This window comes from Triticum dicoccoides, chromosome 3A, assembly GCF_002162155.2.
Source record: "Triticum dicoccoides isolate Atlit2015 ecotype Zavitan chromosome 3A, WEW_v2.0, whole genome shotgun sequence".
Classification (NCBI taxonomy): Eukaryota; Viridiplantae; Streptophyta; class Magnoliopsida; order Poales; family Poaceae; genus Triticum; species Triticum dicoccoides.
The window spans coordinates 649,677,314-649,692,726 of record NC_041384.1 but is presented as its reverse complement, the minus strand read 5'-3'; the positions used below and the strand labels follow the sequence as shown (position 1 = coordinate 649,692,726).

At 49.2% G+C, this 15,413-nt stretch overlaps 1 protein-coding gene and 1 long non-coding RNA gene across 3 annotated transcripts; both read right to left on the bottom strand.

Annotated features, from left to right (window-relative positions):
- Positions 1-1,367: 1,367 nt before the first annotated feature.
- On the bottom strand, positions 1,368-3,535 carry LOC119269942 (NAC domain-containing protein 48-like). Its single transcript, XM_037551890.1, has 3 exons — positions 3,242-3,535; positions 2,885-3,159; positions 1,368-2,328 (listed from the first exon to the last, which is right to left on the bottom strand). Exons 1-3 carry the CDS (start codon positions 3,405-3,407, stop codon positions 1,870-1,872), a joined length of 900 nt encoding a protein of 299 aa, XP_037407787.1. The 5' UTR covers positions 3,408-3,535; the 3' UTR covers positions 1,368-1,869.
- A 5,852-nt stretch (positions 3,536-9,387) lies between these two features.
- Positions 9,388-12,721, bottom strand: LOC119269941. Of its 2 annotated transcripts, XR_005133851.1 has the most exons (5): positions 12,143-12,721; positions 11,780-12,052; positions 10,689-11,680; positions 9,731-9,911; positions 9,388-9,614 (listed from the first exon to the last, which is right to left on the bottom strand). It is a non-coding gene; the product is annotated as an uncharacterized LOC119269941 (long non-coding RNA). The 2 variants fall into 2 exon arrangements; XR_005133850.1 differs by having other exon boundaries at positions 10,689-12,052.
- Between the last annotated feature and the right edge of the window lie 2,692 nt (positions 12,722-15,413).

The following is a 15,413-nucleotide window of genomic DNA, read 5'->3' as shown; positions in this document are numbered from 1 at the left end:
TTTCTTCAAAAAAATTTACGGTTCGTGTCCTGTTTAAGAAAACGAGACGGCGGCAGCTTTCTGAAGATGGAATAAGGTCTTCCACGCCTAACCCCCGTTTCGGTGGTGTGTGGCATCATCGGTGGGCGTGTGAAATTGTGTCTCCGACAAATCTATTTTTGATGAATTTATTCGGATCTGATCGTAGTTCGTCTACGTTTGTGTTTCTTCGGGTTGGATCCTTCCGATCTACAGTACTTTTCATCGGCGGCGGTTGCTGTTCTGCTGTGCTGGTCCTACGGGGTCTTAGCATGATGACTTCCCGACTGTCTACTACAACAACTTTTGCCTGGCTCCGACGAGAAAGGGGCGATGACGGCGGCGCGCCTTCGGCTTGATTCGGTACTTGTAGTCGTCGCTAGGTGGTCCACGGACCTGGATATAATTTTTATTATTTCTATTGTTCATTGTGTTGCCATGGTTGAAGAGGAATAGATTGAAAGTTTTCCAAAAAGAAAAAAACACCAACTTGTATTTATTTTTCGCTGGAGTTCTGTGGCGTGCTTCAACGAAAACGCGCTCGTGTAGATTTGTTCGGGTGTCTGTCTGAGAATAGTGTGGTGGACCGGATCGGAGGCGATAAGCACGAGGTTTTCCAACGTGATCTATCCATTCCATGTGTGAACGTGGAGATCAGTCGGTCCAGGCGCACGTACGGCGCCGTGAGTTCTCGGGGTCCACCCGCCCGCACACACGTGCACATGGTCTTCCCCGATAAGCATCAGCCGTACGGCGAATTAATTTGTGATTGAGTTGGTTAGATGGACAGTGATATCCCCAACTTATCAGGGTTTAAATCCTAGTGCTAGCATTATTTCTGAATTTATTTCAGGATTTCCGGCGATGCGTTTTCAGTAGGAGGAGATGTTTCCATCGACTACGAGACGTCTACGTTAATTTCGTAAATCTTAAGATGATATGCCGGCTCGGTCTCTCGGAGGTGCTCATAGGGATAAGATGTGCGTGTGTGCGTTCATAGGGGTGAGTGTATGCACGTGTATATAAGCGCTTGTGTCTGTATTGATGCTAAAAAAAAGCATCAGCCGTACGTGCGTCCAAGGTTAAAAGTCTGCCGCTGATTACCGTCACGTTTTCCCCTCCTCTTTCCTGGAAGGCGCGGCCACAAACACGTTTCCTCCGTACGGAAGCTTATCTCCCCCACAGCTGGAGCGCATGCAGCTAGCTAACGTCGGTGAACCATGTTTTTTTGGCAGTAGGTAAATACGCCAAGAAAATCACTGTTTACACACCAATTTTTCTTCCGAGACCACCAACCGCAGCTCGCCTAATTCAGCGAGGAAGAATTTTTCTCTAGGCATCTCAGCAAGTGGAGGGGTAAGAACAATATATTATTCGGTGTCATTTGATGAATGGCTTACACTACCATCGGACTACAGCTAGCACTGGTATGGTACTATATATCAATTTATCAATAAACCCTTGCAACTAACCAATCAAGAAACAGCAACCCCGCACCGAACCAATCATGTTTTTTCCATGTATGTACACACACACACACACACATGCTTGCTTGCTAGCGCACGACCGCCCGCCCGATGATGCAATGCGGCGAACGCTTCGAAGCATCTTGGGCGTCGTCGGTCACGTCACGCTGGTGAGAGGCCGGGGACCCACGGTATCATCGCCGCCACCTTCCGATCTTCGCCGTCGTCGTCATCAAGCACCTGATTTTGTCTTATCTCCCGTCTAATATCCTCTTAAATTATCTCCCCTTCATCAGGTCAACAATGGCGGCTCGCCCGTTTCATCGCCCCAAACGCCAAGGATAGGAGGTACTCGCTTCGACCGACCGATCGGTTTCTTCGCTGCCTAGAACGGCTTGCCCCAGTACATGAGGATGTCCTGGAGGAGCGGGTCACCGCCGAAGCCGCCGTTGGGCTCGAGCATGGAGCCGGCCGCCGGGTTCACGGGGTCGCCGCCGGACGCGAACGAGCGCTCCCACTCGCTGATCTTGGGCTGGCTCTGCACCTCCCCGGCCGGGAACTCCGGCGACAGCACCTGCTCCGAGCAGCTCGAGTCCGCGTGCAGCCGCGGCATCGAGTCGGACGGCCGGTCGTAGTACGCCGCGAAGTCCCGGAACGGCTGCGCGCCGCCGCCGCCGCCGTTGGCGTTCATCCCCATGACGGGCTTCTGCTCCGGCGGGGAGCTCGCCATGGCCCCAGGGCCACCCCCGTAGCCGCCCATGGCCGCCGGCTTCCGGTCCACGGCCGCCGGCTTCTCCATGCCGCCCTTCTTGTTGTAGATGCGGCACAGCACCCAATCATCCAACTGCACGGAACAAAACCACAAACATGTCAGACAAACGATCACAGATCACACATGACGAACTATACCAGTCGAATCATTTTAGAAAAGCTTCGTTATTTTAGCATTTTCGAGTCGGCCAGTTGCCGAGATGCTCTCAGCCGGTACAGCGGCGTTCCCGTCGGCGCCGTCGCCGTCGCATGGGCTCGCATGGCCGGACGGATCATGGGCCCTCAAACTGAAAGGGATGAGGAGGTGATGGCATCGAACGCATTCACACGGCGCGAATCATTGAGCAAGTTGCACGGGGTGCGGCCCCCCTGGCCCATCCGCCGCGAAATCCCGCGGCCCAAACCCACGGGCGCCGCCTATCCGCCCATTCATCTCGAAAGCAACAATCCACTGTGCCGTCGTAATTGGCATATCGTGGGAATATCGCGCTAAAATATCTCCCGTCGATCTAATCTATCTACGGCGATTTCATTTTAATTAATACAGTATTAATAAGGTGATTTATTAGTAGAAGATACTGGAATTAGTGCTGCGATCGATGCTGGCATGGATGGTCTGGTGTGCTTACCCTGAGGCTGTTCTTCTTGCGGGCGGAGCGGTCGACGTCGGCGAGGCGGTACTCGTGCATGATCCAGTTGGTCTTCTCGCCCTTGGGGGCCTTGCCGGCGTAGAAGACGAGCGCCTTCTTGATGGCGAGCGGCTTGGGGGTGCCCACGGGCTTGTCGGCCCCGGTGGCCTTCCAGTAGCCGGACCCGGCGGCCCGGTTGGGCCTGGACCCGTTGGGGTACTTGCGGTCCCGCGGGGAGAAGAAGTACCACTCCTTCTCGCCGTACAGCGCCATCTCTGCACAACAGATCACGAGAACATGCTTAGTAATTCCAAAGATTAAAACATATAGCGCGTGGAGGATTGGTGAAGAACGTACTTGGGAGCTGCCAGGGGTCGAACTTGTAGAGGTCGATCTCGGTGATGATGGGGACGGCGATGGGCGCGCCGGCGCAGCGGCGGCAGAGGTAGTGCGTCACCAGCTCCTCGTCCGTCGGGTGGAACCGGAAGCCCGGCGGCAGATTCAGCTCCTGCCCGCCGCTCATCTCCGGTCGATCCGTCGGATGGATGGATCAGCTCGCCGCGGCTCTGAATTCTACTGCTGCTGAATTCTTCTTCGCTTCTCTGCTGCTGCTCTGGGGAGGAGGGAGAAGAGGAGGCCTGAAACTTGTTCCGGGCGAGGCGGGGGGGATTTATAGGGGGCGAGGGGCGCGACACGTGTGGTCCGGGCGGGGCAGGGCACACGTGGTGCGGGCGCTGACCGGCTGACCGGGACACGTGGAGCCCCGATCGGCGGCGCCGCTTCTGTCATGGCTTACGTCAGGCCGCTTGGACGGGGGCGGCTGACGCGGACGGACGGGCGTTCCGTTTCGGGAAGGGGGCCGCGCGCGTGGCCCGTGCCGTCGCGACACGTCTGGGTCGGGACCGGCGGCGTGGTGGTACGGGTGCGGTGCGGGGTGTTCGTTCGTGCGCGCGAGCTGAGCCTGAGCGTTGGGGACGTGGTGGATAAGGATGAGTCGTGTCGTGCCGATCCACGGATCGACGATGAGGACGATGATGAGACGACGACGATGAGTTATGTGCGTGTGTGTTAGGCGTACGTACGTGTTGTTGGGGGTTGGTAGGTCTTGGGTGGAGAAGACTAAGTAAGCAATAAGCAAGTGCAGTGCTAGGGTACGTGTTCTGTTGAAGAGCTGCCTACAGCTTCGGATCCATCAGATATTCAGATGGCATGGCATGGCACAGGTGATGTGGAAATGCGCGCGGATAGATAGATAGATTCCAGCGAGCTCGATCGGTGTTGGTTCGTCCCCGGGCGTCGACCGGGGCAGAAAACCGACACGAGAAGACAGACCATCCAGGCCTATCCAGATCCGGTCATGGCCCATGGGCTGAGAAAAAGAAAGTGCGCCCACTGTCCAGCCAGCCACGCGCGGGGGCAAGGAATATGCCCCGGATACAACTGTTCCGGATCTCGCCCGTGAGCCGCGCGGCGCTGCAGTCAGTGGCAGCGCCGCCAGCGTGCTTCTACCCCTGTGCGCGCCGGCTGCACGAGCGTGAGCGTGCGCGAGGTCCCCGGAAGCAGAAGAGATGGCGTGCTGACCCGTCGACCGCGCGTTCGTTTCCTTTTCGTCTCCGATTTTCTTGGTGCAACTGCGATTCGATTTGATCGTCGGGGCTTCGGTCGACGTGCAGGTGGATCCGTGACGTCCAATCATGCACGCGCGCACGTAGCCGTAGCCGTGCAGGGTTGTTTCGTGCTGGAACGGGACGCGCGTGCCCGCTCAAGATGCCATGAAAAATATACAACCCTGATCCGTTGGTTGACACCTGTGCGTGGATCGGTCAGAACTACAGAGGGTATAAAGAAATACTATTCCTCAGCGTCGGCAACGACGGTAGGCATCGATCATCGATCATCGATCACGCGAGACGCTTATCTATCTATCCCCTCTGCCGATCTTTCCTTCCTCCCTCCCTGCCATCCAGGAGTAGGCGGAAAGCTGGAGCTGGACGCGCTTGCAGATAAAGATCGAACGTGCTGACTGTCAAAATTACGGAAAGGATCTAGCCTACTGTGAGAAGATGCTGCTACGTACTGCCGACTAGTGAATGCTTTTTACTACTCCCTCTGTCCTAAAATTCTTGTCTTAGATTTGTCTAAATATGGATGTATCAAAGTCACGTTTTAGTATTATTAGATACATCCGTATCTAGACAAATATAAGACAAGAATTTTAGGACGGAGGGAGTACTTGATTGGTTTGCTGATTTAAAGAAGCATCAATGTTAGAAGGGAGAGAGGGGATTGGTGGAATATTTGTTGTATTGCTTGAGCCTCGTGGATATATATATATATAGGAGTACAATGACTAACTTGAAGTACAAGACAAGGCAGGACAAATCCTAGTCTATCTTATGTTTCCTAATAATGAATCAATATACTCAACATCCCCGGCGGCGGCGGTGCTCGAAGTAGGCGAAGAACCCTGACAGCGTGACGAAGACCGGCGCGGATGGTGACATTCCCGCGCCAAGGGAGACGTCGCGGCGCATACCACGGGAGGTCGACGCGCGGTGACGGCGGAGTGGACCGCAGGCCGCGACGCTACGGCCCGAAGGGGCGATGCAACAGAGGCGGGCAGGTCGGGGCGATGGCAGGAAGACCTCGGGGCGGCGGCAGGGACCGTAGGCCGCGGCGCTACGGCCCAAAAGTGGCGGTGCAGCGGCAGAGCGCGGGTCGGTGCAACCGCGGGGATGGCCTCGGGGCCGCGGCTGGGACCGCGTATCGCGGCGACGCACGAGTCAGCCGCGAGGAGAACCACTGGGTGACGGCGCTGCGACCCGACGGGGCGACGCCGCGCCAGCCCGTTGCTCGATCGGCGGAGGGGCGCGCGGAACTAGAGGACAATCTTCATGGGACCTGCGGAGGCACATGCAACCGACGGGCTAGGTCGGTCTCACGGCGTAGACGAGACGGATCGCGGCGGCGGGCTGGTGATCAATCCGATAGCGCGCAAGGTCGGGGACGCCGCTCGATGGAAGTGGGTGGCGACGGAGTCCAAGATGAAGCCGGCGACGATGAAGGACGTGCGAACGAGCGCGTCAGCACCGGCACCCAGCCGCCAAAGCAACGCCGGCGCTCGGGCAGTGAGACTCGAGCGACCAACGGAGCAGTGACGCCCGAGCTCGAGGCAGCCGAAGAGCCTGGCGCAGCCGACCCGACGCAGCAGGGACGAGGCCAGCGAGGCAACCCGCAGGGCCGCCATGCAGACGAGGCGGAGGCAGGTGGCGTGGATCGATTGGCGGGCCGGCGCGCGAGCGGCGGCTATGATTGGTCGCCGCATGGCGCGAGGCCGTCGGCGGAGACGATGCAGGTGTTCCCGTCGGAAAGGGTGGTGATGGTCGACATAGATCGACGGACGGGCCGACGCGCGAGCGGCGGCTATGATTGACCGCCGCATGGCGCGAGGCCGCCGGTGAAGACGATGCAGGTGTTCCCGTCGGAAAGGGCGGTGACGGTCGGCATAGATCGACGGACGGGCCGGCGCACAGACGAGGGCCGTGAGAGGCCACATGACGCGCGAGGCCGCCGGGTCGGGAAGGAGCCGGCCGGTCGCCATGGTGTCGGAATAGACGCACGGGAGTCGACGGCGGCGGCTGACGATGCAAAGCAATCAAGCATAGATCGAAAAACCAAAAAGAAAACTCCGATTAAGATGACCGGCGGGAGTGAGAAAAATCCGGAGCAAGGGCTCGGAAAAAAGACTCCCGGTCAACACGACCGGCGGCGCGGCCCAAGGCGACGGTCATGGAGACTGACCATCCTGAGGCAGCGCGCAATGGAAGCAGCGGGCGACGGCTAGGGTTGAATCGGTTAGGCTGATATCATGTTAGAAGGGAGAGAGCGGATTAATGAAATATTTGTTGTATTGCATGAGCCTATATAGAAGTACAATAATTAACTTGAAGTACAACACAAGATCTATTTTATGTTTCCTAATGAATCAATATACTCAACAATCAGGGGCAAGTTGATTCCAGGACAAGTGCACAGTCTCATTAACTACACTCTGAATTCCTTCCTTTTCCTATCGGGAAAGAATTAGTTCCTTCTTCTTCCTCTTGTTCGGGACAAAATAAGTTTCTTCTCTAAACTGTATTGCTTGTTCCTCGCAAAAAATAAACTGTATTGCTTGTTTTCACTTAATTATCATTCCTCTGTAGTATAGTGATCTAAAAGTATATTAGTTTAGGGGGGAGTAGTAAACATCTTTAAAAATGCAGGGAAAATGGTGAGTAGACAAACATTAGCCGATTGACATGATGGCCCATATATGCAGCCACGATTCATGATTGAACCCTTTCCTCCACACTGACAGACGGCATGTTCACGTCCGCATGGCAGAGAACGAACCAATTCTTTACATGCCGCTTCTCTGATTGACGTAACTTCATGGATCCCGGGTGTGATCCTCACTACTCTGGATAAACTAGTATAAACCTCCAATCTGCTTACAGATGCAGAGATGCACTTTTTTTAATCCTGATCCTGAGCAGATCGCTGGATGCTTCCAAAGAGGATAGCAATGCTGCCGATGCAAGCATTATTTCACTGACTAGTTTATTACAAACACCCAGGCTGTCTCTGGATCAGTCGGCACCACTGATCGAACCAAACTAATGGCGCCTGCCTGATTCCGTTTATAATTCAGCGGCGAAAGCGGTCGCTGACCTAACTCCGTGACCTCAGTCCTCCATTATTGTACTCCGTTGGCGATGTGGAGCTCCCGAAGCCTCCATCCATGGCTTATTTAGTCTGTTTATCTGCGCCTGCTTGCTTGGCTGGATGAGCACGTCGGATTAGTATAATCGGGCTCGATTAGTGGTTCATAAACAATGCGCGTGTGTACGTGGTATGTGACAGTCTGACAGAGCTGGAGGGTATATATAAACCGTGTCTCCTGATTCCTGACACGCAGACAGGATCCGGCATGATCCGTGTGCGCCTTTTGATTGGGGGTGTGTTTTTTCTAGGGTTTTTTATCTGGAGGGTGATCGACACTGGTTGCCCGCTGCTTCTGCAATTTGAGATGGTAATAATCTTAGCTTATGCCTCTGGAGAGTTGTCCAGACATTTATTCAGAAGGATGGGCATCACTGTGATGTGTGATCACAGTATCCTCACAGTATTCAGATAACAGTGACACAAGTAGACAATATTCATATCCGCACAAGATTAGAATGGACCCTCTGCGATGCAACGCGTTCGGTGGACAAAATTAGTTGGAAAAGGCGTGGTTGATTGAAGTCCAGAAAACTGCATTTTATTGTTGTAAATTTAATATATATGTCGTGCTTGACTCCGAGAGTGGACTTTATCCTCTCGGGCTCTATGGATCTCGAAATTTTGAGCAATTCAAAAACCACATTTCAAATTTTCGAAAAAAACTGGAAAGAAATGCGTGTGTACATAGGGGTGGTGGCTACAAGTGTGTACACTTTCATTATGAAATACATTGCTATGTGCTCTACACAAAAGTAACAAAATCATGAACTTTTTATGGTGAATGGTACATGTGCTAAAAATACATGATTTTTTAATCTAAAAAATACTTTTTTGTGTGTACCTCACATCATAATGTATTTCATCATGCAACTTTGCACATTGTGGAAAACATGCCTATGTACAGGTGTAAAAAAATTACGAGACCATTGGCTTATAGAATTTCATAACTAGCATGCCGCTGCTTGATTTACGACTAGAAAAGATTGCAAAAATACAGTGAGAAATATGCAGCGTCAGAGAATTTTAAATGACCATAATAGGTAGGAAAGAGAATTAAAACCAAGATCGATTTTGAGTTGAAGTCACATTTTTATCTTTTTTATTTGTTCCTTTTACAAAGAAGTTAGTCTCACATGAAAGTAGTGTATTTGTTTATTTATGATTGATCTCACATGTGAGTAAAATACATTTGTTTATACTTCTCTTCGAAAGTTGCTAGTTTCACATGTAGGATGTGTGTATTTGTTTATTTGGAAAGGGCGTTGGACTTAAATGTGAACTCACCACCAACCCCAATCTTTATGAGTAGAAAAGATTTTTTGAAACTCTAAAATTAAATTTTTGAATTTATCAAATTCCAGGCTCCATGGAGCTCGATCCCCATTAGAAATTTTCGCTTGACTACTCGAAAACACTGATATGACCACCAACCATCACAGTTGTATTGGACACCATATCCGATACTAATTCGTTGTTGATACGTCCCGATACGTATCAACAGAGTATCGATAAACATAGACAATAAATTTAATGTGGATACATTTTTTATACTGTACTTCCTTGATATGGCTAGCGCACTCAAAGCCCTAAGGGGCATATGTTAACCATGGATTGTCCCGATCCTGATGTCTAAACTCCAACTCCCGATCCTATTTCTCTCTTTTGTACTCACTAGTTAGCATGCACGTGCGTTTCTTAAGAAAATACATGTTCATCTAGTGATAAAACAATTCTAGTGATGCAGCAGAAATAAATTTACTGAATCTAAAACCTCACACATTATTTGCCATACAATAAGCTTGCGAGACACCTACTGCATAAGGGGAAAATACTACAACAACACAAGATCGTAATAAGCTGCATTAGCATTAGTGATCTATTCTTATAGAAGAAGAGGTAAGATAACTAAAAATCTATCAATATATGCCGGCAATAAGCTGCATCAACAATCGTCTTTTTTGACCTGCAGCAAAACAAGCACCAAGATGAGCAGTAACAAAAACAAATCGCCAGATGCACCAAATCTTGATGGAGTGGAAAATGAAAATCTTTGAGAGTACATATACTTTTGCTTTGTACCTTGTAGGCATGAACATTTTCTATAGGTTTACTCATGCTTTAGCATAAACCTCGATTGCGGGTGAGTAGCAGTTCCTTTTTTCTCGAAGAATAGTAATCATGCATGTGTAGACAGAACTTGAGCCGCCATCTTCCATGATGGTGCGTTTCTTTATTATACCGTGAGAAAAGTGCATGAAATCTGGCAATTGAGAAAAAAGAAAAGTGTTTACACTGAAGATTATCAACAAAAAATGCAGTTATAACTCATATATATTGTCTTCATCATCAATATATTTGTAAAAGTAATAGATTGAACTTGGGATTTCCACACATTTTGGTGTCAAATGTATATTTACTCACTTAACATGAACTATACAAATATTGGGTATATGACATACTGTACTCAGGCATGTAAATATGAGAACTTTGTCATGCATCATTCATACGAAGTTATATGTACACATAGAACAGAACAGTTACTTTGGTGTCATGGTTAGCTCATCTCTACAAGTAATGGGTTGGTCCCAACTTCAATTCACAGCTTAGACATTAATGTTGGAATTCTAGCAAAAGAGAATGTTCATGGTAGAACAATTAGCATCAAAGCCATGATTCAAAATGGCCAATAATTAAGTGCAGTCCTCTGATTTTGGGTCGACAGTGTTCATATATTTCTAGTGCATCAAAAGAACTCATATAACTTTCTAGATTTAGTGTTTTACCAGTTGATTGACCACAAAATTGATACATGACAAGTAACATCAAAAACATGAGATAAAATGGCCAATAATTTAGTGCAGCACTCTGATTTTGGGCCAACAGTTTTCATATATTTCTAGTGCATCAAAAAAACTCATATCACTTTCTAGTTTACCATATTACGGTTGATTGACCACGAAATTGTTACATCTAACATCTAGAGTGCATTCCCCAGCATCAAGAAATAAGGAGACTGAGGAAGGGTGAAGGATTAGACCTGGGCAGATATAAGGTAAAGCATGCATAACCAGCTGTGAGCTGGAGAGAGCAGTGGAAATGCAGCTCCAGCCCTGACCTCATCCCCATTAAAGTCGTTGACAAAGAGATCCAGCTGGTTCACCTGCTTTCAAAGAGAGTACACATGTTGTGTCTCAGTGCTGACTATATATAGAAAAATGATTGCAACACACTGTTTGTTGCGCATATCCTTATATAAAAATGATATGTTTGATGCAAGTATGTCTTAGTATCGACTGTGACAAACATAAAATTCCACTAACAAAAATTGTAGGTTTGGTCGTTTGGAGTGAATGGACATTATTTTGTTTCAGGCCAAATATAACTATAAGACGACTCTATATATGTCACACAAAGAAAATCAGAGAGAAAAGCAAGCACTTCAATGATTTAATAAGAAATGATCATACATTCACTTCTGGGGTTCATAGTTAGATTTGTAGGAAAACAGCATATGAATGTTCTCTTATGTATTTAAACATCGTTAGTCAATGTGAAGATCTTTTGCCATACATAATGGGAAGTTGGGAACCATGTAACTAAGGAACCTGTGCAGGTAATATACTCCAAGCAGCTAAATGTATGGCCATGGCCAAACAGTTTTCAAATCTGAATGTCTGGTCTACCTACATAACATGTTACACTACACACAGGTAAATTTCATCTTACCTTCGCTAAATAATAAAGAAAGGGCAGAATGGTTAGATATACCATGCAAATTATCAGAGATGTAACATTTACATATTCAAAAGGACACGTCCATATATTTAAACATGAGTTTAACCATGAAAGCAAACTGGAAGGCAAGAGGTAACACTGCTGTACGAATTCCTTGAATATGGTGCTGCTGGAGGCGATGCAGAACCCCCTCTGCCCCTTCCCATGCATGTTTTCCTCTTCCATAAATCCTCCTGCATGTGGAGAGCGCCGCGTCCGGCAACTTACATGCCTGCAGATGCTCCCTTTTGGAGACTGACCTCAAAAGCACAACACCATTGTTATTTCGTCGAACACGTTGTGAGCACAGAGACTTTCACTGGTCCAATATATGGCAGAAGCTAGCGATGTTACCTGCACGAAAAGCTAGAACTTGGAAGGCATGTGATTTCTCTTATCAGAAAACCAACGAAATACCATGATTTTTGTCCAAAACAAGTAACATCATGCATATATCTGATATCCTGACCTCCGTTGCATATCATCCCACTGGGGAACCTGATGCTGCATGGTTGCTATTATCCGCGCCGACTGCTCACCCGCCGCAGGCATCTGCCACGGGCCCCACCGGCTTGCTCCCAGCCACGCGCCTACTCCCCTGTCACCACCCTTCATTGTGTTGCTCCGCTGAAGGTCGGCCATGGCGACTACGTGTGTTAGATGTGGGGAATCAGTTGCTGCTGATGTAAAAAGATTGGGGTAATGGATATGGCGTACCAGATTCAACCTATCTGCAACTATCCCGGCAACGACATCAGACCGGCAACAGCAGCACCAGCATACCTAGCAGCTATCCACGTCCCTGGCAACGGAAGTGTGTATCGCGTACCCAGCTTTTGCGGCGTGTCCAGCGTACCTAGCAGCTCGCCCCTCCGTTCTACGCCTCCCCACGTGCACTACCGACGGCCCTTGTCATCGCCCTGTCCGCTAATGGTGGGGACTTGGGACACGCCGCCAAAGCTCAAAGCCGGGGTGGCCATGCGCTGGCGGAGCAGCGGGGGCTCGGGCGCGGCCAGGAAGTGGTGGAGCAGTGGAGGCGGAGTGCCGCTAGGCGCTGGAGGCAGCCGGGGCGGCCAGGTGCTCGCAGAGGAGCGGGGTTGGCCGGGAAGATCCGACGATAATGCCCGCCGTTCGACGCCGTCCTCAGCCGCGCGCTTTTGTGGCCGCCATCTGCGCCCGTCACACTCCACCTCTGGCGGGATAGAGGGTTCGGGAGGAGGTGTGTAAGAGACGTGGAGGAGAGAAATCCCGCAGGTCCAGGAGGGAATCGTGAGAACGATATCATGGACTGCAGGAGCGTGGGGAGGGAGATCCGAACTTGTCGGGATCCGATCGCGGGCAGACCACGGCAGAACATTTATCATCAGCCGTTAGATCTTGTCGAGATCCGATCGCGGGCAGATCACGGCAGAACATTTATCATCAGCCGTTAGATCTTGTCGGGATCCGATTGCGGGCAGACCACGGCAGAACATTTATCATCAGCCGTTAGATCGGGAGGCAGACCATCAAAGTAATATCGGCTCTTAGATTTCGTTAGGGAATGTACAATGGTGCTATCTTAAATGTCACGTAGGATAAATGATAAAGTGAAGAAGAGAGAACTCATAAGAGAAGGCTTGTCTTCTCTTATTTAAGATAAGACAAGAGATGATCTCTTAGCACTATATGTCTCACCACATTTTTAGGAATTGCTAGTTATTGAAGATAAAGCTAAGAGATGACCCATTGTAGACATTTTTCTTTGCCATCTCTAAATTACATGCAAAATTTAAGATAAGACTATCTTATCAACTATTGTACATGCCCTTAGATGATCAGATCGGAGGATCTTGATTATTCCGTGTACACTTTTGTGGTGTGGCTTTAGGAAAATTCATGTTCACTCTTTTAATAGTAGTATAGATATAGACTATTGGCAAAGTCACCAAATTTTGTGGCTGGTGTAAGTTGGCGGTGGGCTATTCACCTCCCCCTCACAAGCTCCAGCGGTGCCATCGGTAAGCCGGTGGTGGGCTTCTTTCTCCGGTGCTCCTGCTCCCTCTTCCCACCACTCTCCTATAGATTTCTATCTAATGGCAGACTGATGATTTCCTCCTCCCTTTTTCTTACTAATTGAACTTTTTTTGAAAGAACTCTAATGGAACTTTTACGTTTGTTTGGCCGTTGGTTGGCTTTTGTTGGAATCATGGATAAGAAGATAGAAGAGAATGGACTGAATACATGCTAAATAGCTCGATGATATGCTTAATTGTTAACTTGTTCATCAATATTGTTTTTCATGCGCCTCCCAGATGGGAGCCAAGTTCCATTATACTCCCTCCGTCCCATGACAAGTGTATCAAACTTATTTTGGGATAAAGAAAGTATGAAATAACAGAACAAACATTTATTGTTGTTGTTGTTGTTGTTGTTGTTGTTGTTGTTATTATTATTATTATTAAACAGTCGAACATATCCCCATATTGATGTTTTTTTTAGCATCAGTACAGACACAAGCGTTCATATACACGCGCATACACTCATCCCTATGAACGCACACACGCACACCCTACCCCTATGAGCACCTCCGAGAGACTGAGCCGGCATATCATCTTGAGATTTACGAAGTCACCGTAGGCTTTACGAAGTCACCGTAGGCGCCTCGTCGTCGACGGGAACGTCTCCTCCCACTGAAAGCGCATCGCCGGAAATCCTGAAATAAATCCAGGAATAATGCGAGCACCAGGATTTGAACCCCGATGGGTTGGGAATACCACTGTCCACCTAACCAACTCAACTACAGGTTGATTCGCTCCCCATATTGATGTTTAAAAAAATGATGCATGTACATATTCATATCGCCCCGGTGCAGCAGTTATCCGTATCAGTGTAAAATTTAGATTCTGCACAAGGTGCATGATTTGAGATGTTTCCTACTTTATGCATGATATAAGCTTGCTAGACTGGTACTATACCTAGCCATCCCTCGGGCCGGGCTTTGGGTCGGGCCTGACCAAGCCCGACGTAGAAATCCCAGGCCCGGCCCGGCCCGGGCGTCGGGCCTAAAAATCAGGCTCAAGCCCAGCCCATCAATGTAAAAGCCCATCAGGCCTCGGGCCTTGGGCCAGGCCTCTTCGTTAACTCGACGGGCCCGGGCCTGGCCCAGACTTCGGGCTCAATATCTAGGCTCAGGCCCAACCCGTGAGGAGCGTCGGGCCAGGTTTTTTTGGGTCGGGCCAACCGGGCCGGGCTGCCCATGGCCAGGTATAACTGGTACTGACTCTATTTCTAATTTTAAGTCTTTTTAAAGATTCCAATATGAACTATATACGAAGCAAAATGAGTAAATCTACATTCTGAATTATATAGCTCATATTGAAATATCCAAAAGTGCTTATATTTAGGAATGGATGAGTGGTAGATAAAAGAGTAAATCATGTGAGGCTTTGTGATGAGTGTTTTATCTCCTAAAAGTCGCAGCCCTTTCCTTTGGGCGGGCCGGAATGGGCGCTAACCACTAAAAGCGTGTTTGGTTCAGGGGAATTAGAGATGGGGAATGGAGGTTGAGGGGTAAGGAGATTAAAAATCCACTGTTTGATTAGAGGGAATAGGAGTTTAAGTGGGAAGGGGACTGGGAGTTGGGGAAGCCAATTCCCACCGATTTTTTTCCAGAGGACCCTGTTAATTCGTGAGGAGAGTTTTATCCCACGTCAATTCCCATCATATGCCAAACAAGGGAATGGGAGTAAAAATCTACTTCTCATGCCTAATCCCTTCATAAACACCCTTGTGCAAACTCCCATTCCCTTGCCCAAGTGTTTACCAATCAGGCTGTAAAGATGCATCTTAGCTCGTCGGGTGCTTATCGGATGGGAAAGAGATGCTACGTCGCTTTAAGGCCCTCCTGCATTGATGACTGGAGATCAGCGGGTGTCAACGCAAGCATGGGCAAAACCAGCAGCTCATTATTTATCTATACTATCTGATCACATTTCGAAGCGCAATC